Source organism: Pristiophorus japonicus, chromosome 13 (genome assembly GCF_044704955.1).
Source record: "Pristiophorus japonicus isolate sPriJap1 chromosome 13, sPriJap1.hap1, whole genome shotgun sequence".
Taxonomy (NCBI): Eukaryota; Metazoa; Chordata; class Chondrichthyes; family Pristiophoridae; genus Pristiophorus; species Pristiophorus japonicus.
Genome location: NC_091989.1, coordinates 79,562,075 through 79,589,714, shown reverse-complemented (window position 1 = coordinate 79,589,714; position 27,640 = coordinate 79,562,075). Strand labels below are relative to the sequence as shown.

The following is a 27,640-nucleotide window of genomic DNA, read 5'->3' as shown; positions in this document are numbered from 1 at the left end:
CAGGAATTATACTCAGCCTCTTACATATCAAGTGTGACTGTATATCCAAATCAATATTCAGATTCAGCAGGCTAAAATGTAATACATAACATGTAATCAGCTTTAGAAAACCAGGATACAAAAAGACATTAAATCATAAAATTATGTAACTATATAGCAGGCTTATCAGTATTTCAAACGGGAAAAGATAAGTTCGTATTTCAGGAACAATATCAAAATACTGCAGATGTTGGAACTCTGAAATAGAAACAGAAAATGCTGGAAATACTCAGCAGGTCAGACAGCATCTGTGGAGAGAGAAACAGAGTTAATGTTTCAGGTCAATACCCTTTCATCAGAACTGGAAAAAATTAGAGATGTAACAAGTTTTAAGCAAGTGTAGGGGCAGGGTAAGGGGGAAGGGAGGAAGGAACAAAAGGAAAGGTCAGTGATATGGTGGAAGGCAGGAAAGATTATGTTATGTATTGGTGTTTGGAGTCACCAGACACCAGGGGACGCCACTGTCGGAGGTCAGCGGGCTGTATGCACGTGTGAGCGGTCACTGGTGTATAAGCACGGGTACTATGTCACGGGGGTACTTTGGGCGCGAATAAAGCTGGATCAGGTTTACACCTGAGGCCGTTTATAGTAATGAGACTCTTGAGTCATTGGGCCCAAGTTTCCACTAGAAAAAAAACGGGCGCCCCTCCAAGCTGGGCGCCCGTTTTTCGCGCCTAAAACGGCGCCTAAAAAAATCCTCGGTAGTCTCCACCGACTTACAGGTCCTCTGGCACTCGGCGCAGCCGGCACGAGCTGTGGGGGGGCGGAGCCAGGTCCCTGCGCTGAAAACAGTGCCGAGACCTCTGCACATGTGCGCTACAGTCGGCACGCAAGTGCAGTAGCTCCAGGCGCCGAACTGTGCGGGAGGGGCCCGAAGCACGCAGCCCCTAGCCGTGGCCCAATGGCCTCACTGGGGCTGCGTGAATGAGGCTCCTCCCACGGCCAGCTCCTGCTCCCCCCCCCGACAAGACCCGACACTCGCTCCCCCGCCCCCCAACCAGACCCGACCCGACACCCGCTCCCCTCCGCCCCGACCGAGACCCGACACCCGCTCCCCCCCCGCCGACCCGACACCCGAGACCCGCTCCCCCCACCCCCCGCCCCGACCCGACACCCGCTCTCCGCCCCCCCCCCCCGCCCCGACCCGACACCCGCTCCCTCCCCCCGACCCGACACCCAATCCCCCGATCCCCCCTCCCCTCTCTCCCCCTCTCTCTCTCTCTCTCCCTCCCTCCCCTCTCTCTCTCTCTCTCCCTCTCTCCCCTCTCTCTCTCTCTCTCCCTCCCTCGCTCAGCAGCACGAACAGCTGCAGAATTCTCCCTGGCTGAAGCACTTTCACACAGGTAGGAAGATGGTTTATTTAATCTTTTCTTGGCTTATAAATGTTTATTCAGGTTGGATTTATTTGTATAATATTTGTAGAAGTATAAATAAGGATTTATTGTCAAATTTAATGAGTTCCTTTCACCCCCACCTCGTTCTGGGCGCCTAATTTGTAACCTGCGCCTGATTTTTTAATGTGTAGAACAGGTTTTTTCAGTTCTACAAAAATCTTCACTGGCTCCATTCTACTTTAGTTTGGAGTACATTTTCACTGTGGAAACTTTCAAATCAGGCGTCAGTGGCCGGACACGCCCCCTTTTGAAGAAAAAATTCTGTTCTAAACTAGAACTGTTCTACCTGACTAGAACTGCAGAAAAAAAAATGTGGAGAATTGCGATTTCTAAAATAGTCCGTTCTCCACCAGTTGCTCCTAAAAATCAGGCGCGAATCATGTGGAAACTTGGGCCCATTATATTTGGCGACGAGGTAACTTAAGAACCTTCGGATGTACAATGGGCACTATTGAAATTCTGGAGAGATTCGCGGATGGCGAGGATTGCGTGGATTTTATCGACCGCCTGGATCAATATGTTGTGGCCAACAAAATGGAGGGAGAGGCTGACGCAGTTAGGCGCAGGGCAGTTTTCCTCACTGTTTGTGGTCCGAAAACTTACGGCCTTATAAACAACCTTCTCTCGCCTTTACGTCCAACGGACAAAGAGTACAAGGATTTGTGTGCTTTGGTGTGTGACCATCTTAAACCAAAAGAGAGAATCATCATCTCACGCTATCGCTTCTATACGCATGTTCGTGCTGAGGGCCAGGATGTGTCAGGATTCGTCGCTGACCTATGATGTCTTGCTGAGCCGTGTAAGTTCGGGAACATGTTGAAAGACATGCTGCGAGATTTCTTCGTGATAGGCATCAACCATGATGTGATTCTTCGGTAGTTATTGGCCGAAAAGAAGCTGGATTTGAGAAAGGCCATTGTGACTGCCCAGGCATGAATGACGATTGATGATAACTTGAGGCAGATATCATCGAAGAGTCGGAGCTCCACGGCAGGTACTGTAAACAAGATTGTGTTGTCGTCTGGCAGAGCTGCTTATGGCAGGGCGTACTCGACTGCTTTTGTGAAACCTGTAGCTGCTCAGAGTCCGCCAACTGGTATGAATCTGATTTCACCCTGTTGGCGTTGTGGGGGCAATCATCGGCCTCATCAGTGTCGGTTTAAACAATACGCCTGTAATGGCTGTTCGAAAGTGGGGCATCTTCAGAGAATGTGCCCCCCAACTAGAGCAAGCGTGCTGCCGCTCATCACATTGTTGATGATGACCAGTTCAGTGCTGGCCCAGATACATAACCCGGGGAGGAAGTGTATGGTCTGTATTCGTTCTTGGGAAAGAGCCAGCCAATAATCGTTAATGTGAAGTTGAATGGCGTGTCTGTATCAATGGAGCTGGACATGGGTGCGAGTCAGTCGATACTGAGCCAAAGGACATTCGACAAGCTGTGGGACACTGAGGCTATGAAGCCTAAGCTGAATCCAGTCAATGCCAAGTTACGTACTTGATTGATGATAACTTGAGGCAGATATCATCGAAGAGTCGGAGCTCCACGGCAGGTACTGTAAACAAGATTGTGTTGTCGTCTGGCAGAGCTGCTTATGGCAGGGCGTACTCGACTGCTTTTGTGAAACCTGTAGCTGCTCAGAGTCCGCCAACTGGTATGAATCTGATTTCACCCTGTTGGCGTTGTGGGGGCAATCATCGGCCTCATCAGTGTCGGTTTAAACAATACGCCTGTAATGGCTGTTCGAAAGTGGGGCATCTTCAGAGAATGTGCCCCCCAACTAGAGCAAGCGTGCTGCCGCTCATCACATTGTTGATGATGACCAGTTCAGTGCTGGCCCAGATACATAACCCGGGGAGGAAGTGTATGGTCTGTATTCGTTCTTGGGAAAGAGCCAGCCAATAATCGTTAATGTGAAGTTGAATGGCGTGTCTGTATCAATGGAGCTGGACATGGGTGCGAGTCAGTCGATACTGAGCCAAAGGACATTCGACAAGCTGTGGGACACTGAGGCTATGAAGCCTAAGCTGAATCCAGTCAATGCCAAGTTACGTACTTACACTAAGGAACTCATACTGGTGATTGGCAGTGCAGTAGTCAAGGTGTTATATGATGGTATGGTTCACGATCTCCCATTATAGATCATCCCAGGTAATGGTCCAACGCTGTTCGGCAGAAATTGGCGAGAGAAAATCAAGTGGAACTGGAATGATGTCAAAGCGTTGTCCTCGGTGGATGACATTTCGTGTGCTCAAGTGTTGAAGAAGTTTCCTTCTGTGTTTGAACCGGGCATTGGTAATTTTACTGGAGCCAAGGTGCAGATTCACCTGGATTCTGATGCAAAGCCTGTCTACCATAAAGCTCGGTCTGTTCCTTACATGATGAGGGAGAAGGTTGAAATTGAGCTTGACAGATTCCAATGTGAAGGGATCATATCACCAGTCGAGTTTAACGAGTGGGCCAGTCCCATTGTTCCTGTATTGAAGAGTGATGTCACGGTCAGGATTTGTGGAGACTACAAGGGTATGATTAACTGATTTTTGAAATAGGATTAGTATCCATTACCGAAAGCTGATGACCTGTTCGCCATGCTAGCTGGTGGAAAGTCATTCACTAAACTAGATCTGACGTTGGCCTATATGACACAGGAGCTTGTCGGCACTTCAAAGAAACTCACCTGCATCAACACCCATAAAGGACTGTTTGTCTACAACAGGTGTCCTTTTGGAATTCGTTTGGCTGCAGCCATATTTCAGAGGAATATGGAGAGTCTACTGAAGTCTGTCCCTAGATCTGTCGTGTTTCAAAATGACATTCTGGTCACAGGTCGCAACGCTGCTTAACATCTGAAAAATCTTGAAGTCCTACATCGTCTGGACAAAGTGGGACTCGGGCTGAAATGTTTGAAGTGTGTCTTCATGGCACCTGAAGTTGAATTCCTGGGGAAGAAGATTGCTGCTGATGGCATCAGGCTTACTGATTCAAAAACCAAGGCCATCAAAAATGCACCCAAGCCTCAGAATGTGACAGAGCGGCGTTCATTCCTTGGGCTACTCAACTACTTTGGTAATTTCTTACCCAGATTGAGCACTTTATGAGAGCCACTGCAATGCTACTCAGAAAAAGCGACAACTGGGTCTGGGGTGTGTATCAAGATAGAGCCTTTGAGAAAGCTAAGAATCTGCTCTGTTCAAACAAGTTGCTTGTTCATTATGATCCATGTAAGCGTCTTGTGATGCTTCATCATATGGGGTTGGCTGTGTACTCCAACAAGCAAATGAGTCGGGTAAGCTACAACCTGTTGCATATGCTTCGAGAAGTTTGTCAAAGGTGGAAAGAGCTTACAGCATGGTAGAAAAATAAGTTTTGGCCTGTGTGTATGGGGTCAAAAAGGTGCATCAGTACCTGTTTGGTCTTCGTTTTGAGCTCAAAATGGATCACAAGCCACTCATTTCATTATTTTCGGAAAACAAAGGTATTAATATCAATGCATCGTCCCGTATCCAGAGGTGGGCGTTGACATTGTTTGCCTATGATTACGTTATTCGTCATAGACCGGGCACTGAGAATTGTGCCGATGCACTGAGTGGTCTGCCTTTGCACACACCTGATATGGAGATGCCTCAACTTGCAGATCTACTGTTAGTAATGGAATATTTTGAGAGTGAAGGAACTCTTGTCACTGCTCAACAAGTTAGGATCTGGACCAGCCATGACCCTATTTTATCGGTTGTGAAACGTTGTGTCCTCAGTGACGATTAGTCTGCAATACCTATGGAGATGTGTCGGACAGGTTACACCTCAACAGAGACGGGACCAATGTTCTCGCGGGTGGTTTTGATAGTGCGGTTGGGAGGGCTTTAAACTAGCTTGGCAGGGGGATGGGAACACAGGAGAGGGCTCTGAGCTAATTAGAGAGGGTGAGAGCTCAGATGAACAGAACCCCAAGAAAGGATGCAAAAGGCAGGAGGCAACACAGCAGAGTAGCACTGGGGTAAGTGTAAGCCACAAGGTGATAGGAAGGAACAATATGTTTGAATATAAAGGGGCTGCAGGAGGAGTCAAAACACAAAATCATGGTTTAAAAACTAGTATTAAAACACTTTACCTAAACGCACGCAGCATTCAAAACAAAGTAAATGATGGCACAAATCATTACAAATGGGTATGATTTGGTGGCCATTACAGAAACGTGGTTGCAGGGTGGCCAGGGTGGGAATTAAACATACAGGGGTATCTGATGATGCGGAAAGATAGACAAGAAGTGAAAGGAGGTGGGGTAGCTCTGTTAATAAAGGATGATATCAGGGCAGTTGTGAGAGACGATATTGGCTCTAATGAACAAAATGTTGAATCATTGTGGGTGGAGATTAGAGATAGTAAGGGGAAAAAGTCACTGGTGGGCGTAGTTTATAGGCCCCCAAATAATAACTTCACGGTGGGGTGGACAATAATCAAGGGAATAAGGGAGGCATGTGAAAAAGGAACGGCAGTAATCATGGGGGATTTTAACATACATATCGATTGGTCAAATCAAATCGCACGGGGGAACCTGGAGGAGGAATTCATAGAATGCATACGGGATTGTTTCTTAGAACAGTATGTTACAGAACCTACAAGGGAGCAAGCTATTTTAGATCTGGTCCTGTGTAATGAGACAGGAATAATAAACGATCTCCAAGTAAAAGATCCTCTCACAATAAGTGATCACAGTGTGGTTGAATTTGTAATACAGATTGAGGGTGAGGAAGTAGTGTCTCAAACGAGCGTACTATGCTTAAACAAAGGGGACTATAGTGGGATGAGGGCAAAGTTGGCTAAAGTAGACTGGGAACACAGACTAAACGATGGCACAATTGAGGAACAGTGGAGGACTTTTAAGGAGCTCTTTCATAGTGCTCAACAAAAATATATTCCAGTGAAAAAGAAGGGCGGTAAGAGAAGGGATAACCAGCCGTGGATAACCAAGGAAATAAAGGAGAGTATCAAATTAAAAACCAATGCATATAAGGTGGCCAAGATTGGGAACATTTTAAACGACAGCAAAGAATGACTAAGAAAGCAATAAAGAAAGGAAAGATACATTACGAAAGTAAACTTGCGCAAAACATAAAAACAGATAGTAAAAGCTTTTACCGATATATAAAACGGAAAAGAGTGACTAAATTAAATGTTGGTCCCTTAGAAGACGAGAAGGGGGATTTAATAATGGGAAATGTGGAAATGGCTGAGACCTTAAACAATTATCTTGCTTCGGTCTTCACAGTGGAAGACACAAAAACCATGCCAAAAATTGCTGGTCACATGAATGTGGGAAGGGAGGACCTTGAGATAATCACTATCACTAGGGAGGTAGTGCTGGACAGGCTAATGGGGCTCAAGGTAGACAAGTCCCCTGGTCCTGATGAAATTCATCCCAAGGTATTAAAAGAGATGGCGGAAGTTATAGCAGATGCATTCGTTATAATCTACCAAAATTCTCTGGACTCTGGGGAGGTACCAGCGGATTGGAAAGCAGCTAATGTAATGCCTCTGTTTAAAAAAGGGGGCAGACAAAAGGCAGGTAACTATAGGCCGGTTAGTTTAACATCTGTAGTGGGGAAAATGCTTGAAGCTATCATTAAGGAAGAAATAGCGGGACATCTAGATAGGAATAGTGCAATCAGGCAGACGCAGCATGGATTCATGAAGGGGAAATCATGTTTAACTAATTTACTGGAATTCTTTGAGAATATAACAAGCATGGCGGATAGAGGTGTACCGATGGATGTGGTGTATTTAGATTTCCAAAAGGCATTCGATAAGGTGCCACACAAAAGGTTACTGCAGAAGATAAAGGTACGCGGAGTCAGAGGAAATGTATTAGCATGGATCGAGAATTGGCTGGCTAACAGAAAGCAGAGAGTCGGGATAAATGGGTCCTTTTCCGGTTGGAAATCGATGGTTAGTGGTGTGCCACAGGGATCGGTGCTGGGACCACAACTGTTTACAATATACATAGATGACCTGGAAGAGGGGACAGAGTGTAGTGTAACAAAATTTGCAGATGGCACAAAGATTAGTGGGAAAGCGGGTTGTGTAGAGGACACAGAGAGGCTGCAAAGAGATTTAGATAGGTTAAGCGAATGGGCTAAGGTTTGGCAGATGGAATACAATGTCGGAAAATGTGAGGTCATCCACCTTGGAAAAAAAAACAGTAAAAGGGAATATTATTTGAATGGGGAGAAATTACAACATGCTGCGGTGCAGAGGGACCTGGGGTCCTTTTGCATGAACCCCATAGTTTGCAGGTGCAGCAGGTAATCAGGAAGGCGAATGAAATGTTGGCCTTCATTGCGAGAGGGATGGAGTACAAAAGCAGGGAGGTCCTGCTGCAACTGTACAGGGTATTGGTGAGGCCGCACCTGGAGTACTGCGTGCAGTTTTGGTCACCTTACTTAAGGAAGGATATACTAGCTTTGGAGGGGGTACAGAGACGATTCAGTAGGCTGATTCCGGAGATGAGGGGGTTACCTTATGATGATAGATTGAGTAGACTGGGTCTTTACTCGTTGGAGTTCAGAAGGATGAGGGGTGATCTTATAGAAACATTTAAAATAATGAAAGGGATAGACAAGATAGAGGCAGAGAGGTTGTTTCCACTGGTCGGGGAGACTAGAACTAGGGGGCACAGCCTCAAAATACGGGGGAGTCAATTTAAAACTGATTTAAGAAGTCATTTCTTCTCCCAGAGGGTCGTGAATCTGTGGAATTCTCTGCCCAGGGAAGCGGTTGAGGCTAGCTCATTGAATGTATTCAAATCACAGATAGGTAGATTTTTAACCAATAAGGGAATTAAGGGTTATGGGGAGCGGGCAGGTAAATGGAGCTGAGTCCACGGCCAGATCAGCCATGATCTTGTTGAGTGGCAGAGCAGACTCGAGGGGCTAGATGGCTTACTCCTGTTCCTAATTCTTATGTTCTTATGTGTGATGAGACCAAACCTTACAACCATCGCAAAGATAAGCTGTCCATTCAGTCAGATTGTTTATTATGGGGTAATCTTGCCATTATGCCTAAGAAAGGTATATAAAAATTTGTACGTGAACTACATAGCACTCATCCTGGTATTGTCATGATGAAAGCTATTGCTAGGTCTCCGGAATTGACTCCGATCTGGAATCATGTGTGCATCAGTGCAACACTCGCATGCAGCTAAGAAAAGTACCAGCAGAATCTTCGCTGAGTCTTTGGTCGTGGCCATCTAAACCATGGTCGAGGAGCCACATCGATTTTGCTGGCCCTTTACTGGGAAAGATATTTTTTGTTGTGGTGGATGCATATTCAAAGTGGATAGAGTGTATTATTATGTCATCCAGTACATCTACAGCTACTATTGAGAGCCTTCGTGTCATGTTTGCTACTCATGTTTTGCCTGACATTGTTGTGAGCGACAACGGATCTTGCTTCACAAGTCTGGAGTTTTAGGAGTTCATGAAACTCAATGGTATCAGACATGTAAGGTCTGCTCCATTCAAACCTGTTTCTAATGGTCAAGCAGAGTGTGCCATTCAAACGATGAAGTAAAATATGAAACGTGTAACTTGGGGTTCACTGCAGACTCATTTGTCATGTGTATTGCTCAGTTATAGGACAAGACCTCATACACTTACTGGGGTTTCCCCTGCTGAAGTACTGAAGAGAAATCTCAAGACCAAGCTTTCTCTTGTTCATCCTGATCTGAATGGTCGTGTTGAAAACAGACGTCAAAGTCAGCAATGATATCATGATCGTGCTGCTGTGTCACGTGACATCTCTGTCAACGATCCGGTTTATGTACTGAACTATGGGCAAGATCCAAAGTGGATCACCAGTACTGTTGCAGCCAAGGAGGGTAATAGAGTGTTTATTGTCGTGCTCAAGAATGGGTAAACATGCAGGAAACATGTTGATCAGATAAAACTGCAGCACATGGATGAACTGAAACCGTTTGAGGAAGATGCAGTCAGTGACCAACCAACCATTCATCAGAGGACTTTGCTGTCATTACTGAACCTGGACCTTCAATCTCTGATGTGGTCATTACCACTCCCATCAAATCGGTTACTCAGCCTTCAGTCATAACTGACTCAGAGTGCTCGCCGAGAACTAAAGTTGAACTGAGACGTGAAAGAAAAGTCTCAGACCATCTTAATTTGTAGAGAGACTGATATTAAGATCTTGAAAGGGGATGTTGTTATATATTGTTGTTTGGGGTCACTAGGCACCAGGGGGCGCCACTGTCGGAGGTCATCAGGCTGTACGTGTGTGTGTGCGGTCACTGGTTTATAAGCGCAGGTACTATGTCACGGGGGTACTTTGGGCATGAGACAGTTTACAGTAACAAGACTCTTGAGTCATTACATATTAAATATCAAAAGGGATGATAAAGCAAAAGGAGATGGTAATGGAACAGGTAAAGAAACAAAAGATGAGTCCAGAGGAGGTGTAAAAATGAATATCAGCTGACATCTGAAAAAAATGGGGGCAGAGGTTATGACCTGAAATTGTTGAACTCAATGTTGGGTCTGGAAGATTGTAAATTTCCTAATCGAAAGATGAGGTGCTGTTCTTCGAGCTTACGTTGAGCTTCGTTAGAACAGTGTCAGAGGTTATGATCTGAAATTGCTGAACCCAGAAAATGGAATTTTGGAGCTTTCTGATGTTCAGAAGAAAACTAACTACCTGAAGTACTAATAGAAACAGAAACTGCTGGAAATACTTCGCAGGTCAGGCAACATCTGTGGAGAGAGAAACCGAGTTATAGTTTCAGTTCAATGATCCTTCGTCAGAACTCAGCCTCTTACGTATCAAGTATGACTGTATATCCAAATCGATGTTAAGGTTCAGCATGTTAAAATGTAATCATAGGGGAGTCCGTCGAATCGAGGATGACTTGCTTCCACGTCAAAAAGTTCACAGGTGTTTCAATGAAGAACCTAAAATTCCAGGTCCCGAACTACATCCTGAAGGGTGGAAGCTGCCTGTGCGTGGATTTTTTAAATGTGTGGTGGCCGTTGCACACCAGCCACCACACGGGCTTGACAGAGCTTGGTCTTGGTCCAGTGGCAAGCATTAACCAAGACGACTGAAGACCAGCTCTGCTGCACAGACCTAGTGCGCACACATATCGGCCGCTCCTGCTGTAGCTGCCCACGCTCCAATCACCAACTTGGATCTTGGTGACATCCCTCTTCACTGCCGTTGCTCTCCTGCTCCAGCACGTGCTATTCCCTGGAGTGGTATGCCTCCATGCTGCTCCTTCCGCTCCCTGGCCTGCTCTGATGCTGCTTGCAGGCCGGGGACCGCTCAGCCTGCTGGACTAGGCCGCCACGCTGCTCTTTCCACTCCCCAGCCTGCTCCGGGTAATACATATCTGATGAAAGATCATCAACCTGAAACGTTAACTCTGTTTCTCTCTCCACAGATGCTGGCTGACCTGCATTTTCTGTTTTTTTTTCAGATTTCCAGCATCTACAATATTTTGCTTTTGCTTAAGCTTACCAGATATTTTGGTCCTGAAAGTAAGTGACATTGATGGCTTCCATCAAAAAATTCGCAGTTTCAAGGGTTTTCCCATAATTTATTTCTGTCAATTGGCGCATTATCTTTCCTAAAAAAACAAAACAAATGATATCACTGAGAAATTTTAAGTCATTTGTTGATGAATATCTCACTTAATTTAATACTAATCTGCAATATGAAGAAGCACATCACAGTTATATTTTCTGATATTATGCTATGTATTGCACTGTCCTAAAATAACCCCTGCGTTTATCTGAATAAATATGTACAGCAAGCAGCCTCACAGCATTTGATTTATGACTACACCACTAATGAAGAAACAATACAATACATTTTTCCCTATAAGATTATAACACTTTTTGGGGGGGAAATTGGCCAACTTTGTGCCTCCTGTTAGCGCCTTTGGGGGTTGATAACGGGGTGCTATCGGCTCTGAGACCGGGCTTGGCGAGAGTACCGACGCTCGCGAACTTCCCTGGCAGGTTATTGGCAGCGGTAAACCGTAACACCACGATCTCCTGCACCCCAGATATGGTGCCGCCATCTGGTGCGCAGCGCCCCGATACCGCCCCGGATGTGAACTTTGCTTCCGCCCCCTGCAGCATCGCAGGGCGGCAATACCGGCAGCCGCAGGAGGCATTGTAAGGTTGCCCAGCCGCTTGGGGAGCGGGAGTTAAAGGAGTTGCAGGTGAGGTAGCGGACATTTTTTTAATGCAGCCCTTAGTTCATTTTCTTTCAACTTTCTTCTGCCGGAATTGATCATCCCTGTGCTCTGTGAGAGTGCTCAGGGCTGATCGACATGGATCACGTGCCGTTGGCGATTCAATTTATTGCGGAACCTGCAGCGATGGCCCTTCCCTTTAAAGGAGGTAAGGAGCCTCCGATCCCGGCAGCACTACACTGGGCATTGTGCAGCGTCTGCCACTACCGCCCCTCCTGCCTGGCTTAGTGCTGCAAGGGAAGTGGTAGTGCTTGATTTAGCCTCCACCTCCCTCCTGGAGCGCTAAACCAGACGTTCGCGTCCGCTAGACTTGGGTGGTGTCCAGCGTTACTTTTGCGCTCCCGCAAAAGTTATCGTCCCAAACGGGGCGCTATGCAATTTCTAGCCTTTTGTATGGTCCCCAAGGGAGAGTTACAAATAACTTTTATTGCAATGGATGTGACCCAGATTTGAGAGCACTCTGTACATTAAGCTTATTTTTTTAGGCATCTAACACATTTTATTGCCTATATATGTGGGACTGGGACTCAATGATGCACAAGTCCTGAATGTGTTACAGCAGTGATATCTCCCTATTGATATTAAATCCCTGACATAGGAATAGTATTGTCTGAACTGCTTTCCTCAGACATGCAAGAAGAGTTCAGAGTATAGGTTTATTCTTTCAAATTTGTTGAATTAATATTGTACCATTGTGCAGATAAAACTAAATTGCACTGTCAAATAGGATGAACAGCAAAATGACAAATGAAAGTGTTTTGTTTTCTAAGGTCCTGTGACTGATAACTTTATGTGGGTGAATAGGAAAATACCCTGGATAGTGAATATTGTAACGGAATTTTGCGGTGCATGTCTGTTGAGCTCAATAAAAGACCAAGGGCATGTATTCTCTTTGGTCTTGTTGTTGCAATGTTAAAGCCTATATAGGTACAGGTTAGTGCGATACATGGGCTTTCTGGTACATTTGTTGAGCCCAATAAGGGGCATTTATTTCCTCTAGTGTTGTGGTAAAAAAACAAAAGTTAATGATCATTTATGCAACACTTTGATTTTTAAAATAGATGATAAACTTCCTTCTTTAAATAATCTGCATAACAATAACGTTTACATTTTCATATCTGAAGGTGTGCTAGAATCATTGCACTTCACACCAACTTGCAAATGGTGTAATGGTTTGAAACAATATTGTTAAACAATGAGTGGAATATCTATATCATTTCCTGCACTGACATTTGCAATGATCTTGATATAAACATAATCAGTTGCCACTTATCTGTAACTAAAATCAATGCATGGACAATTGAGCACTGTGGTCAATGCACCCCATTCATGACTGAAAAACAGAGGGTGCCGACCTCTGCTCCAAATCTTCGCTTCTGCGGAGCAAGACTCCAAGTGAAGAGTGCCAACTCATAAAAGGGACCCTGTAACAGGTTACTAAATATATACAATATTTTCACAGTAAATCAGGCAATTTCTGCAAACACCACACTCGGCTGCAAACGCTCAATCGGTGAATCAGCCTATTATTTCAAAATCACACTTTGTTCAACATTTAATGTAAGACCACCTGAAAAGGTTGAATGAAAGATAAATCCAGATATCTGTATGTTTATTGAAATATTTACTGACAAAACATGTTAATACGAAGTACATAGTTTACCTTTCTGAAACAGGAAGTCTGCTTCTAAATCAAATTCCCTACATGCTGCTTCTCTGCAAAGCTCAAGACCTGAGCTAAGACAGGAAAGTGCTCCTTGCCATGACGATATGCTCCCTCTTTTGTCTGAACATGTTGTTAATTGTGCTGAAGCGTATCCTTAAATGGGAAGAAAAAAGGCGAAAGTGTTGAAAACACTGTATAAAAAATGTGTTGCAGCAGCTGAATAAGTAGCACCAGAAGCTAAAATGCTGAAAACATTGACAATAGGATAATAGTAATTCAATTATTTTAAGGATACAGTTAAAAAACAACAAATATCAGTCAGAAAAAGTACAATATTTTTTGACACTGTTTAGCGATTTTCCTTTTGGTAAAGATCATTTTGTTCTTGTAAAGGTAAAGTATAAGGAATACGTCTTTCGCTTTTGTTCCATTGTGTCAACATGAGTGCAATCTTGACAGTAACAGCATAGCCACTATTAATCTGCCGAAATAGCCTATACCACAAGCTCAGAAGGGTACGCTCTACCTCACCAGTGTGAATTTTACTCTCCCCTCACCAATCATACTGGTACTGTGTATGAGTGAGATTGAAAATTGTTTTTGTGCCAATTTGTGCTGAATTGAGGGCAATTACATGTCCTGGCCACACAGTCGGAGATGTATTTAGACTGCCAAACTTACATGACATAGCATCCTTATGGCCCACAGAGAAAGGGGATTTTCATCCCTTACTCTGGGATTTATTTGAACTCCGGTCCTGAGGTGAAAGAACGATGTACAAGTTCAGCACAGGTATCTAAAGACCCATTAGTCTCACTTCAATCCCACATAAAATAATTAAATCAAGTACAGGTGCAGGGTCAGAATCTGGAGTTCCAGAGTCCTGAATGTTCCTTGATATGTCCTTACTATACAGTAGAAATGCACACGAGGCCCATACTTGAGAGAAGGTCACTCTGTGACCAGTGACCTTTATTCCAGCACTGAAGTGATGAAGGTGGGTGAAGTTTCCCCTTTTATACCTGAAAGTCCAGGTTAGGAGTGTGTCCCACAAGTTCACCACCTAGTGGTCAGTGTTCTCACGGTGTACAACTTAGGTCAGTTTATACATGGATTACAATGACAGTTGAATACATGACATCACCTCCCCCACAAAGTCTTATTGGGATCACAGGTTAAGTCTCTCTGGTGGTTTACGCTCCTTTGTAGAGCGCCTGAGTTGGGGCTCCGGTTGTTGAGCACTGGCCTGAGTGTCTGTTGTTTGTGGTGCCTCAGGCCTGTCCGGACTGCCCACAGTGACTGGGCTCTCCTCCACTTGGTTCCAGTGTTCGGTCACCTGTAGTGGAGTAAACTCTACATTGTGTTCTTCCTCTGCTTCTTCTATTGGGTTGCTGAACCTCCTTTTTGTTTGATCCACGTGTTTGCGGCAGATTTGTCCATTGGTAAGTTTAACTACCAGAATCCTATTCCCCTCTTTGGCAATCACAGTGCCTGTGAGCCATTTGGGCCCTGCAGCGTAGTTGAGGACAAAGACAGGGTCATTGCCATCAATACATCGCACCCTCGCATTCCGGTCATGGTAGTCACATTGTGACCGGTGCCTGCTCTCAAAACTTTCTTTCATGGTGGGGTGTATGAGGGATAACCTGGTTTTGAGCATCCTTTTCATTAGCAGCTCTGCGGGTGGAACCCCTGTGAGCGAGTGTGGTCGGGATCTATTGGCCAACAGGAGGAGTGATAAGCGGCTTTGTCGGGAACCCCCTTGGATTCTGAGCATCCCCTGTTTAATTATCTGCACTGCTCGTTCCGCCTGGCCGTTTGAGGCCGGCTTGAGTGGTGCCGTTCTGACATGGTTGATACCATTTCCTGCCATGAAGTCCTGGAACTGAATGCTTGTAAAGCACGGGCCATTGTCGCTGACCAAGACGTCCGGTAGACCATGGGCAGCGAACATTGCCCGTAGACTTTCTACCGTGGCAGAGGATGTGCTTGAATTGAGAATGTCACACTCGATCCATTTGGAGTAGGCGGCTACTACAACCAAAAACATTTTTCCTATGAAGGGACCTGCGTGACCATGGCTTGGCGGGCCAGGACCAGGGGCTAAGGGGGCTTCCCTGGGCGCAAAGTTCCAAGTCTGCATCTAACCGTGGCCACCAAACGTGTGACCTGGCAATTCCTTCATCATGACAATGCCCGGGTACTCCTTGTGGAGTTCTCGGATGAACGCCTCTCTGCCCACCTGGGGCATGACTACTCGGTTCCCCCATAGTAAGCAATCGGCCTGAATCGAGAGTTCATCCTTGCGACTGTGAAATGGTTTAAATTCCTCAGGGCATGCCCAGTACGTGGCTGCCCAGTCTCCATTCAGGACACATTTCTTGACTAAAGACAGTAGCGGGTCTTTATTTGTCCAGACTTTGACCTGACGGGCTGTCACGGATGAGCCTTCGCTTTTGAAAGCTTCAACAGCCATGACCATCTCAGCAGCATGCTCGGTTACCCCCTCGGTGGTGGCTAGTGGGAGCCTGCTAAGTGCATCGGCGCAGTTTTCAGTGCCCGATCTGTGCCGAATTGTATAGTCATAGGCGGCTAATGTGAGTGCCCACCTCTGTATGCGGGCCGACGCATTTGCATTTATGGCCTTGTTGTCGGCCAAAAGGGACGTAAACGGGATTGTGATCTGTCTCCAGCTCAAATTTCCTGCCAAACAGGTACTGGTGCATTTTTTTTACTGCATATACACTTGCAAACGCTTCCTTTTCGACCATCCCGTAGCCCCTTTCTGCCTGGGACAGACTTCTGGAGGCATAAGCTGCCGGCTGTAACTGACCCGTGGCATTAACATGCTGCAACACACACCCGACCCCATAGGACGACGCATCGCACGTTAATACAGGTTTCTTACATGGATCATATAGTATTAACAGATTGTTGGAGCATAACAAATTACGTGCTCTATCAAAAGCCCTTTCCTGGCTGTCTCCCCAGACCCATTCGCGACCTTTGCATAGGAGCACGTGTAGCTGCTCTAGCAGCGTGCTCAATTTGGGAAGAAAGTTACAAAATAGTTCAGGAGCCCTAGGAACGAACGCAGCTCCGTCGTGTTATGGGGCCTGGGTACTCTCTGGATCACTTCCGTTTTGGACACGGTACATCTGCTACCCTCATTCCCAGGAATTCTACCTCTGGAGCTAGGAAGACACACTTCGTCTTTTTCAGTCGCAGACCTATCTGGTCCAGTCTGCGTAGCATCTCCTCCAGGTTGTGGAGGTTTTTTCAGTATCGCAACCCGTGATGAGGATGTCGTCTTGAAAAACCATCGTCCTTGTAATCGAATTGAGGAGACTTTCCATGTTTCGTTGAAAGATCATGGCGGCCGAGCGAATCCCGAACGGACATCTGTTGTACTCAAATAACCCCTTGTGAGTCGTGATGGTGGTCAGCTTCTTCAACTCACTCACCAGCTCCTGGGTCATGTAAGCTGAGGTCAGGTCCAATTTTTAAAAACGTTTGCCACCGGATAGCGTCGCAAAGAGGTCCTCTGCTCTCGGTAGCGGGAACTGGTCTTGGAGTCACACCGGATTGATGGTGGCCTTGTAATCACCACATATCCTGACCGACCCATCCGCCTTGAGCACCGGCACAATCGGGCTCGCCCAGTCACTGAATTCGACTGGCGAGATGATGCCTTCCCTCAGCAGGCGGTCCAATTCGCCTTCTATCTTTTCCCGCATCACGTACGGCATTGCTCTGGCCTTGTGGTGTACTGGCCTGGCATCCGGGTTTATGTGAATCACTACCTTGGTCCCCATGAAAGTGCCAATGCCGAGTTGAAATAGTGAGTCAAATTTGTCCAGGACCTGTGAGCTCCACAGAAGAAATTGCATTGACATCGCCCCATTTCCAGTTCATGACAGCAAGCCAACTCCTCCCCAGTAGTGCGAGACTGTCCCCCGGGACAATCCAGAGTGGCAACCTGTTCTCCGAATCTTTGTGGGTCACGACTACCGTAGCGGTGTCTAGCACCGGAATGATCTCCTTTGTATATGTCCGTAGCTGTGCATCAATCGGCAATAATTTTGGCCTCCTGGCCTTGGACGCCCACAACTTGTCGAACTGTTTGATACTCATCAGGGACTGGCTGGCCCCCGTGTCTAGCTCCATTGATACTGGGATGCCATTGAGGAGCACTTTCATCATTATCGGTGGTGTCCTGGTGTACGAACTGTATATGTGCTCCACATGAACTCGCTGAACTTCAGCTTCCAGCGATTTCCTCCAGTGTCCATTTGGCCTCGTAGGGCTTACATCAGGCCCGTCCTCCTCGTACATCAACCTGGCTACAGGCTTCCAGCACATACGCGCCAAATGACCGCTGACGTTGCAATTTCAGCAGGTACAAAAGGTCCATTACCAGTCAATCGTCTCTGACTGTCTCTGTAACTGTCCTTAAATGCACCATTGACAGGTGTTGATGGCCCCATTACTGGCCGCATTGTCCCTTGCGAAGGCATGAATCGCCGTTCAGCTAGCCATTGTCTCTGTTGAATTCCCCCTTTGGATTCGACTACATGCTCGGGCATGTCCGATTGCCCCTGTCTGCCTGGAGAACTGTGTGCCGTGTTAACAATGTTGACTCCCTGTCCATTTGCTGCATTTAAACCAAGATTTTTGTCAAACATCATTCTGGTCTCTTCTTCCCCCGAGATAAATGTCTGGGCCATCAAAGCCGCCATTTCCAGGGTCAAGTCTTTGGTCTCAATCAGTTTCCTGAAAACCCCAGCGTGCCCGATGCCCTCAATAAAAAAGTCTCGCAGCATCTCCGCTCTGCATGCATCTGGGAACTTACATAGGCTCGCCAGTCGGCGGAGATCTGCCACGAAGTCTGGAACGCTTTGCCCTTCTCGCCGCCGGTGCGTGTAAAACCAGTGTCTCGCCATGTGCATGCTGCTTGCCGGTTTAAAGTGTTCCCCGATCAACTTACTGAGCTCTTCAAAAGTCTTGTCCGCCGGCTTCTCTGGCCTAGAAGGTCCTTCATCAGGGAGTACGTCCTGGATCCACAAACCGTCAGGAGATGAGCCCTGCGTTTGTCGGCCGAATCCTGTCCCAGCCATTCCTTAGTGACAAAACTTTGCTGTAGTCTCTCAATAAAATCGTCCTAATCATCACCAACACAGTACCTCTCGTCTGTGCTGCTAGTGGCCATGCTCGCATGGTTTAAATCCCCATTTCTTGTCGCCAATGATATGTCCTTACTATACAGTACAAATGCACACGAGGCCCATATTTGAGAGAAGGTCATTCTGTGACCTTTATTCCATCACTGAAGTGATGAAGGTGGGTGGAGCTTCCCCTTTTATACCTGAAAGTCCAGGTTAGGAGTGTGTCCCACAAGTTCACCACCTAGTGGTCAGTGTTCTCATAGTGTACAACTTAAGTCAGTTTATACATGGATTACAATGACAGTTGAATACATGACATTCCTGAAGCTGGACTCTGGGACGATCGGTGGCAGGGTCATCCAAAATCCATAAAGTGTTCCGGAATCCGGACCCGCTGACCCTGCCGACCTTGGAGCCCCGCCATTGCCCGACCTTGGACCTCGCCTCGCCACCACTCGTCTCGCTCCGCTCGCCTCATCGCCGCTGCCCTTACCTCGGCGCCTCCTCACCGGCCCGCCCGCCGAACTCCTCGCTGGGGCCCCGCCCAATACAAACAACTCCTCAACAGGGCTCCGCCCGACTACCTTCTCCTCGATGGGATCCCAGCCAGCCCGACGACCTCCTTGGCGGGGCCAGACAGCCCCATTTTACAAATTCTGGATGACCCTGCCACCGATCGTCCCAGAATCCGGCTTCAGGAACATTCAGGACTCTGGAACTCCAGATTCTGACCCTGCACCTGTACTTGATTTAATTATTTTATATGGGATTGAAGTAAGACTAATGAGTCTTTAGATACCTGTGCTAACTTGTACATTGTTCTTTCACCTCTGGACCGGAGTTCAAATAAATCTCAGAGTAAGGGATGAAAATCTGAGCTCGGGTGTTTCCGGATTCGTGACGGCAGAAACCAAATCCAAAGTCCGGAAAAGCCCGTAACCCGAGGGTTCCAGATTTTAGGCGCTGCACCTGTATCATGAGTAAATGTGAGAGTTACCTACATAGTAATAACCTAGTAAAAAACAATGGCCAACATGGATTTAGAAGGAGCAAATCCTCAACATCCTCAAATTCATTGAAGCTCAATATGGAAAAGATAGAACAGAACATTTTCTAAATGGCAAGCAGCTAGGGGGCCGAAATTCAGCACCTCCAGAAAGCTGGCACACCTACCTTTTTCTAGATGTTTTTACTGTCGGGTCTGACGAGGCGGACTCAATCCATTTTCACCTCTTTGGCAATGTTTTTGGAGCGGACCGGAAGTCGGTCATAATGGGGGTAGAAGTGCGGCGGTAAGTGCTGGTGGGAGGCGGAAGTGGGAGCGGGAAGCAGCCCCTGTCGCTGTCACTCAATGGCGGAGTGGTGGTGACGTAAGTGCACGTGTGCATCATCACGTCTCTCCCCTCATTTAAAGGAGACAGCGATTCTTTAGGTTTGGCTACAGTGCCATCAGGGAGGGTTTAAGCTGGTTCAGTGGCCTGGCACCCAAGAGGGGGTGCCAGGCTGCCTGTTGACTGCCCGACCAAACCCAGGGCCATAATTGTCCGGCCGATCAGGAAGTCGGCCGGCAAAAAAAATCGGGCGGTGCATGCTTTGATGACGCGCTTGGGGCGGTCAGCAGTAGCAGGGCGGAAATGGGGACTGTCTGAAAAATCCCCGAGGTGAATTTGGATCGTGGCGGCCAATCAACTGCAACGTGGCAGCCACTCGATTCCACCGCATGGCCGCCACAAAATGACGGTAATGGGCCTTATCCGGATCCTGAATTTCGGCCCTTAGGATTGTGGATGAGCAGAGAGATTTGGGAGTCTAAGTACAGAAATTACTAAATGCTAGTGGACAGGAACAAAAAAATAATTAAAAAGGCTAATGGAATGTTGGCCTTTATCTCAAGCAGGCTGGAATACAAGAGGGTGGAAGTTACTTTACAGCTGTAATGAGCTCCGGTTAGATGCCGTCTGGAGTAATGCATTCATTTCTGATCACTGCACCTCAGGAAGGATATATTACCATGGAAGGAGTGCAGCACAGATTTACCAGAATGATATCGTGGCTAAAAGGTTTAAATTATGAGGACAGGTTGCATATTTACAATCAGCTGTGGTTCAGTGGGTAGCACTCTCATCTATGAGTCAGAAAGTTGTGGGTTCAAGTCCCACTCCAGGGACTTGAACACAAAAATCTAGACTGACACTCCAGTGCAGTGCTGAAGGAGTGCTGGTCTGTCAGAGGTGCCGTCTTTCGAATGAAACATTAAACCGAGGCTCCATCTGCTCTCTCAGGTGGACGTAAAAATCCCATAGTACTATTTCGAAGAAGTGTTGAGAAGTTATCCCTGGTGTCCTGGCCAATATATATTCCTCAATCAACGTAACAAAAACAGATTATCTGGTCATTATCACATTGCTGTTTGTGGGAGCTTGCTATGCGCAAATTGGCTGCTGCATTTCCCACATTACAACAGTGACTACACTCCAAAAGTACTTCATTGGCTGTAAAGTGCTTTAAGACATCTGGTGGTCGTGAAAGGTGCTATATAAATGCAAGTCTTTCAAGTCTTCCTTTATAAACTAGGCTTGTATTCCCTGGAATAAAGAAGATTATTGGATGATCTAATTGAGGTTTTTACGATAATTAAAGGACTTGATAGGGTAGAAAAAAACTATTTCCTCTGTTGGGAGAGTCCAGAACAAGGGGGTATAACCTTAAAATTGGAGCGAGTTTGTTCAGGGGTGATGTTAGAAAGCACTTCTTTACACAAAGAGTATTGGAAATATGGAACTCTCTCCCCCAAAATGCTGTTGAGGCTGGGGGTCAATTGAAAATTTCAAAACTGAGATTGCTAAGTTTTTATGAGACAAGGATATTAAAAATTACGGAGTAAGGCAGATAGACGGAGATACAGATCAGCCATAATCTAATCGAATGGCAGAACAGGCTCGAGGGACTGAATGGCCTACTCCTGTTCCTATGTCCCTGAGCAGTGACAACCCAAGTGGATTGCGGGAAGCCCTATGACATGGTGTACCTTGACTTCCAAAAGGCTTTTGACAAAGGTCCACAGAGACGACTATTAATTTAATTTGTAGCTATTCCTAAATGTCCATCTTCAGCCATAATTATCTTGTGATCCCCAATTTCCCTCCCCTATTTTTCACTTCTGAAAATATGAAATGGCAAATTATATTTTCAGGTTTATGGTTCTTTGTTATTATATAGTTATCAAGGCAACATAATGGAGGCTTCCTACGAGCGGATGCCTTCGACCTGCAATAAATCTACGAACTTACTTGATGGTCCCAGAGGTTCGGACACTTGTGCTCCTGGGCCTCTATGCGTAAGCCTGCGTAGAGGCTCACATATCCCAGGGGCGCAGGTGGTTCGCAAGCGCTCCTGGGATTACGTGGGCTTGCCCAACCAATCAAAGAAGGGAATCCCCATTCATGCTTACAGGGATTCCATGTGTATGAAACTCCCATAAGTATGAATCGAGAACACATTAAATAAAAATAAAAAAATACATATTTAAAAAATATATTTTCTGTTTTTTAAAATTCTTATGCTGGTAAAAGCAGGCCTTAACAATTTGGCGGGCATTCGCTGGGCAGAAGTTAGGTAAATGGTCCAATTCTCCATCCATGGAGGTCCTTTTGCCAGGGATGCGTGCAATCTGTCAAGAAGATTCTTGACAGATCGCAAGTTCGGGCTTTAGCGCATGTGCAGTGCATGCCTAAAGTTCGGCCCCTATGGGCACATACACATCTCGTATGCAAATCACGGCCCATTGTGATTGCTGAATGTTATGAAGTTAACTATAAACTTTTTAAGTTTCACTTTTTGTTCATTCCTGGAGAAATCCATAATCACATTTGATTCTTTATTTAGAACAGAAATGTGGCATCTGCCTTAACTACAATTATCACCACATCCATAGACCAATCAGATAGGTATGTAAATAAAAGGAAATTCATGTTTCACACCATTGCAATGACACTCAGAAACATGAAGAATAACTCAGCCTAATCAATGATCTCCTCAATGCAATATCTGTCTCAGTGATACCCTTCTGTAGCTCCTACCATAACTTATATAGTTGGGTAATTATTTGGGTAAGGTTTGGGGCAGAAGTTGGAGAAAATGGGTCAAAAGGATTAGCCACACTTCTTGCTACCATTTACATGAGGCAGATCGGGCTCCCAGCATGCCATAAAGGGGACCAGCACTTTTTGGAAGATAATTTATAAAGAGATTCTTTGTAAAGGATTTGAGGCGGTAGACTTTAAGAAGCCATTTTACTCAGAGTGCTTGAGGCTGATCATCGCGGACTACAGAGGCCGTCGCCGATGCCGTCGCCCTCAGCAATGGCCCTTCCCTTTAAGGGAGGGATAGAGCCCGAGTCCAATAGCGCTGCACGGGACATTGTACAGCGTTCTGCCGCTGCTGCCCCTTTTGCCGCATTTAGCACTCCAAGGGAAGTGGTAGCGCTTGATTTAGCGCTTCAGTTACCTCCTGGAGCACTAAACTGGACGTTTGCGTCCGCTGAAATTGGGTAGCACCCGGCGATACCTTTATGTATCACCCTAAACAGGACACTATGCAATTTCTAGCCCTTATTATCCAAGGAGTATGTGGTCTCTTTATTCTTCCTACCAAAATGCACCACTTCACAATTATCTCTTGAAATCTATTTGCCAATTACATGTCCATTCTGCAAGTTTATTACATCTTCTTATATTTAGTCTTAACCACCTCAGTATTAACTACGACCCCAATTTGGTGTCAACCGCAGATTTTGAAATTGTTCTTTTGAGGGAAGTACAAAGTGGGAGTCAGGCAGGCATTTAGTGAGAAAATTAATTGAGAAATATAGGCGATGAACTACATTCACTTTTAAACTCTGGGGAGTGCCAGATGGACCAGAATGCTTATTTCTAGTCCTGTACAGTCCTAGGATCAATCTGGAATTGGAAAAATGTAATCTTGGCACCCTACTGAATATGAGATAAGAAAGTCAGATCAGGGTTGAGTAGAATGCTGAGGTTATGCGTTATGTGGCTCATCTTGAAAAGTCAGCCAGGGAGGTTGATGGAGCTGAAGCAAGAATTATGCTGCAGGAAACGATAATGATAGCTTAAGTTTTGCTGACGTTAAGTTGTAAGAAATTTTGGCTCATACTTGACTTAATGCCAAACAAGTAAATCTACCAGGCTTATAATGCAGTCCAACTGTGGCTAACAAGAGAAGTTAAAGATAGTATTAGATCAAAGGAAGAGGCTTATAATGTTGCCAAAAATAGTAAGCTTGAGGATTGGAGGATTTTAGAATTCAGCAAAGGAGGGCCAAGAAATTGATAAAGAAAAAGAAAATAGATTATGAGAGTAAACTAGCAAAAGACATAAAAAATATTGCAAAAGCTTTAGTGGGTATGTAAAAAGGAAGAGATTAGCCAAAGTAAACATGGGTCCCATACAGGCAGATACAGGAAAAGTGATAATGGAGAATAAGGAAATGGCAGAGACATTAAAAAAATACAATGGGTCTTCACGGTAGAAGACACAAAAAATGGAAATAGTAGCAAACCAAGGGTCTAGTGAGAATAAGGAACTTAAAGAAATGAGTATTAGTAAAGAAACAGTACTTGAGGAATTAATGAGACTAAAAGCCGACAAATCCTCTGGAGCTGATGGCCTTCATCCTAGAGTTTTAAAAGATGTGGCTACAAAAACAGTGGATGCATTGGTTTTCATCTTCCCGTATTCCTTAGATTCTAGAATGGTCCTCATGGATTGGAAGGTAGCAAACATAACCCCACTATTCAAGAAAAGAGGGAGAGAGAAAACAGGGAACTACAGGCAAGTCAGCCTGAAATCAAATGCTAGAATCTATTATTAGGAACATGATAACAGGGCACTTAGAAAATCATAATATGATTGGGCAGAGTTAACATAGATTTATGAAAGGGAAATCATGTGTGACAAATCTGTTAAGAGTTTTTTGAGGTTGTAACTAGCAGGGTAGGTAAGGGGGAACCAGTGGATGTAGTGCATTAGAATTTTCAAAAAGCATTCAATAAGGTGCCACATAAGAGGTTATTAAACAAAATTAGGGCTCATGTAATTGATGGTTCTATATTAGCATGAATTGAGGATTGGTTAACGGACAGAAAACAGCGAATAGCAATAACCGGGTCATTTTCAGGTTGGCAGACTGCAACTAATTGGGTTCCGCAAGGATCAGTGCTTGGGCCTCAGCTATTTACAATCTATATCAATGATTTGATGAGGAGAACGAATGTAATGTATCCGAGTTTGCTGACGATACAAAGTTAGCTGTGGGAGAGTAAGCTGTGAGGAGGTTGCAAGGAGGCTGCAAAGGGATTTAGACAGGCTATGTGATCGTATTCCATCTACCACATTATTGCCCAATGTGAAGAAGCGTGAAGTTATCCACTTTGGTAGGAAAAATAGAAAAGCTGAAAAATAGAAAAGCAGAATATTTTTTAAATGGTGTGAGACTGGGAAATGTTGGTGCCCTTGTACAGGAATCACAGAAAGTTAAATTGCAGGTACAGCAAGCAATTGGGAAATTAAATGATATATTCGCCTTTATTACATATAAGAATAAAGACATCTTACTACAATTATATAGAGCCTTGGTGAAACCACAACTGAATCACTGTGTACAGTTTTAGGGTCCTTGTTGTTCTCTGGACCATGTTAAACACTCTTCCAACACTGGATTACTGCTCATTCCCTCTGTTCCATCACTAAAGGTAGATCTTTCAGACACTATTCCTGATCATTGGAACTTTCATCCCAAACTAGTTTGCATTGATACTCTCCCCCTTCCTTCAAACGCCTCTTAGAAATCTCTTTGACCATGCTCCTAGCTCTCCAACACCTAATCTTTCCTGTCTCCTGTCAAAGCCCTCAGATCCCCCTTGTAAAGGAACTGGAGATGTTCTTCTATATGAGGGATGCTATATAAATGCTGCTTTTGTTGTTGAAATTCTGTTCATTCTTAGTGATATCAGAAATTAATCACATACTAATTTCACTTCCAGAAAGGATTTAGAGTGTCAAGATAAAATTTGCAATGCATTCTCTTACCTAGTCTTATTTTAATTTTCGCCATCACGATAATGTGTGAAAGATAGATATTTTTCAACGGTAATGCCGGACAGGAGTAAATAGGCCCATCAGCTTGATGCTGTGTACTTTCCCCCAGTAAAACAAGCTACACGCAAAACACAAACAAAATACCTTAGTTCATTTTTCAATAACAGCTCTTCAGTTTACTTATTTTCTAGAAAGGAAAAGTAATCAAATTAAATATTTACATAATGTGTATGGATAAATTAAAATAAATCACATAGAATTTACAGCACAAAAACAGGCTATGTTCCACATGAGCCTCTTCCCACCCTTCTTCATCTAACCCCATTAAAATATCTTTCTGTTCTTTTCTCTCTCATGTACTTATCTAGTTTTCCCTTATGCATCTGTGCCTATTCACCCCGACCACTCAATGTGGTAGTGAGTTTTACATTCTAACTATTCTCTGAATAAAGAAGTTTCTTCTGAATTCCTTATTGGATTTATTAATGTCTATCTTATATTTATGACCCCTAGTTTTGGATTCCTCGCAAGTGGAAACATCTTCTCTACGACTACCCTATCAAATCCCTTCATAATTTTAAAGACCTCTATTAGATCGCCCCTCAGCCTTCCCTTTTCTAGAGAAAAAAGTCACAGCCTGTTTAATCTTTCCTAATAGTTGTGGTTCCATCAGTTCTGTATCATCCTGGTAAATATTTGTTGTACCTTCTCTAGTGCTTCTATGTCTTTTTTGTAATATGGAGACCAAAATTGTGCACAGATTAAAATATTAATGAATATGCTTATATTTTTTTCTGCATATTTTTATCAATGCACTTCTAAGTTAAACTTTGCTATATTTCAAAGTTTTCTTCATCTAGCAACATTTTTAAATGTTTTGGATAAATATTCTTCTAGGAAGGAATTACTTTGAGTAATATTTATAAATCATTCTTAATTAACATAAATCAGAATAAAACAGAACATTATTATAATTCCATAGAGAAGTTCAGAGTGAGATCCAACCCAGTTGTATCAGTGTTTTAACTTTGTTTAGAAGTTCAGATCTCTTAAAAGAGAATACATCAATTTAAGAAATTATATAAATTAGGGTATAATTTACTTAGAAAACGCTGCCCAAATATTTGCTTTATCTGCTAAGATCAAGTCTTACTTTTCAGAGACAAATGGATCTGATCTTAAAGCTGCTCCATAGCAGTAACAGTCCATTTATTAGAGCATTAACATGTTTATCCATTCAGTGCTGAAATGCTGTTTATGTTCTGCAACATGCTGTTGATCACATGTGGTCATGTGGGAGGTATTTACTCTGAAGGGAGGAGGGAAAATCAGAGTGCAAGTCTACCTGCATCACTCTCATGCAATTCCAAACAGGTGACTCATACCTGCATTGGTAACAGCTTGGGAACAAAAAACAAAGCAAACAGCACCATTCCAGTTTGCCTTCCCTGATTTTCCCCTAAGAGACTGAAAATACAGAGACATGCACATAGGGGTACCCATACTCCTTGCAAATCAGCACACTGGCACTGTTCCCCGAACAAACGAGCACAGATTAGAGATCTGTGGTACAGTTTTAAGAAGCTGTCAGACAGGTTCCAGGAAATGTCCCGCCATTTCCCTTATTGAACAACTGCAATTTGGCAGAGAACTGTGACTTGCAAACATATACACCAAAAATAGCAATGTACCTTTAAGAGTAAGGATCCAACTGAAAAGGTAAAGGCTTTCCTTGCAGTGGCCTTTATGGCACTTGGCCCATTGAGTGCTGTTCAGGTGCTTCACTCAATTTTTGAGGAACCCCCCCACCCCATCCCTCAACTGAAAGAGAATCAGAGCTTTAATGAAAGAAGTGCCGAAGGCACTCGAGTCATGGTTAACAGCCCAGTGACCCTTGATATGGGGTGCAGCAGGGGGAGGGGATTTGCACCCCATCAGCCTTTAAATAAGTTACACCTATAGGCCTTAACATTTCCGGGAGCAGGCGGGGGAG

The 27,640-nt window shown here is 44.8% G+C and overlaps 1 protein-coding gene across 9 annotated transcripts in view; it reads right to left on the bottom strand.

Annotated features, from left to right (window-relative positions):
* cfap54 (cilia and flagella associated protein 54) overlaps positions 1-27,640 on the bottom strand; it is a 724,932-nt gene that overhangs the window by 90,489 nt on the left and 606,803 nt on the right. For 8 of the 9 annotated variants that reach the window (XM_070897703.1, XM_070897704.1, XM_070897705.1 and 5 more), the window contains 3 exons: positions 25,639-25,765; positions 13,362-13,517; positions 10,957-11,065 (listed from right to left, as the gene is read on the bottom strand). In XM_070897703.1, coding sequence (XP_070753804.1) covers positions 10,957-11,065; positions 13,362-13,517; positions 25,639-25,765 — 392 coding nt within the window. Of the gene's footprint in view, positions 1-10,956; positions 11,066-13,361; positions 13,518-19,343; positions 19,499-25,638; positions 25,766-27,640 lie in introns of those variants that run through there. The other variant, XM_070897711.1, reaches the window with a different exon arrangement.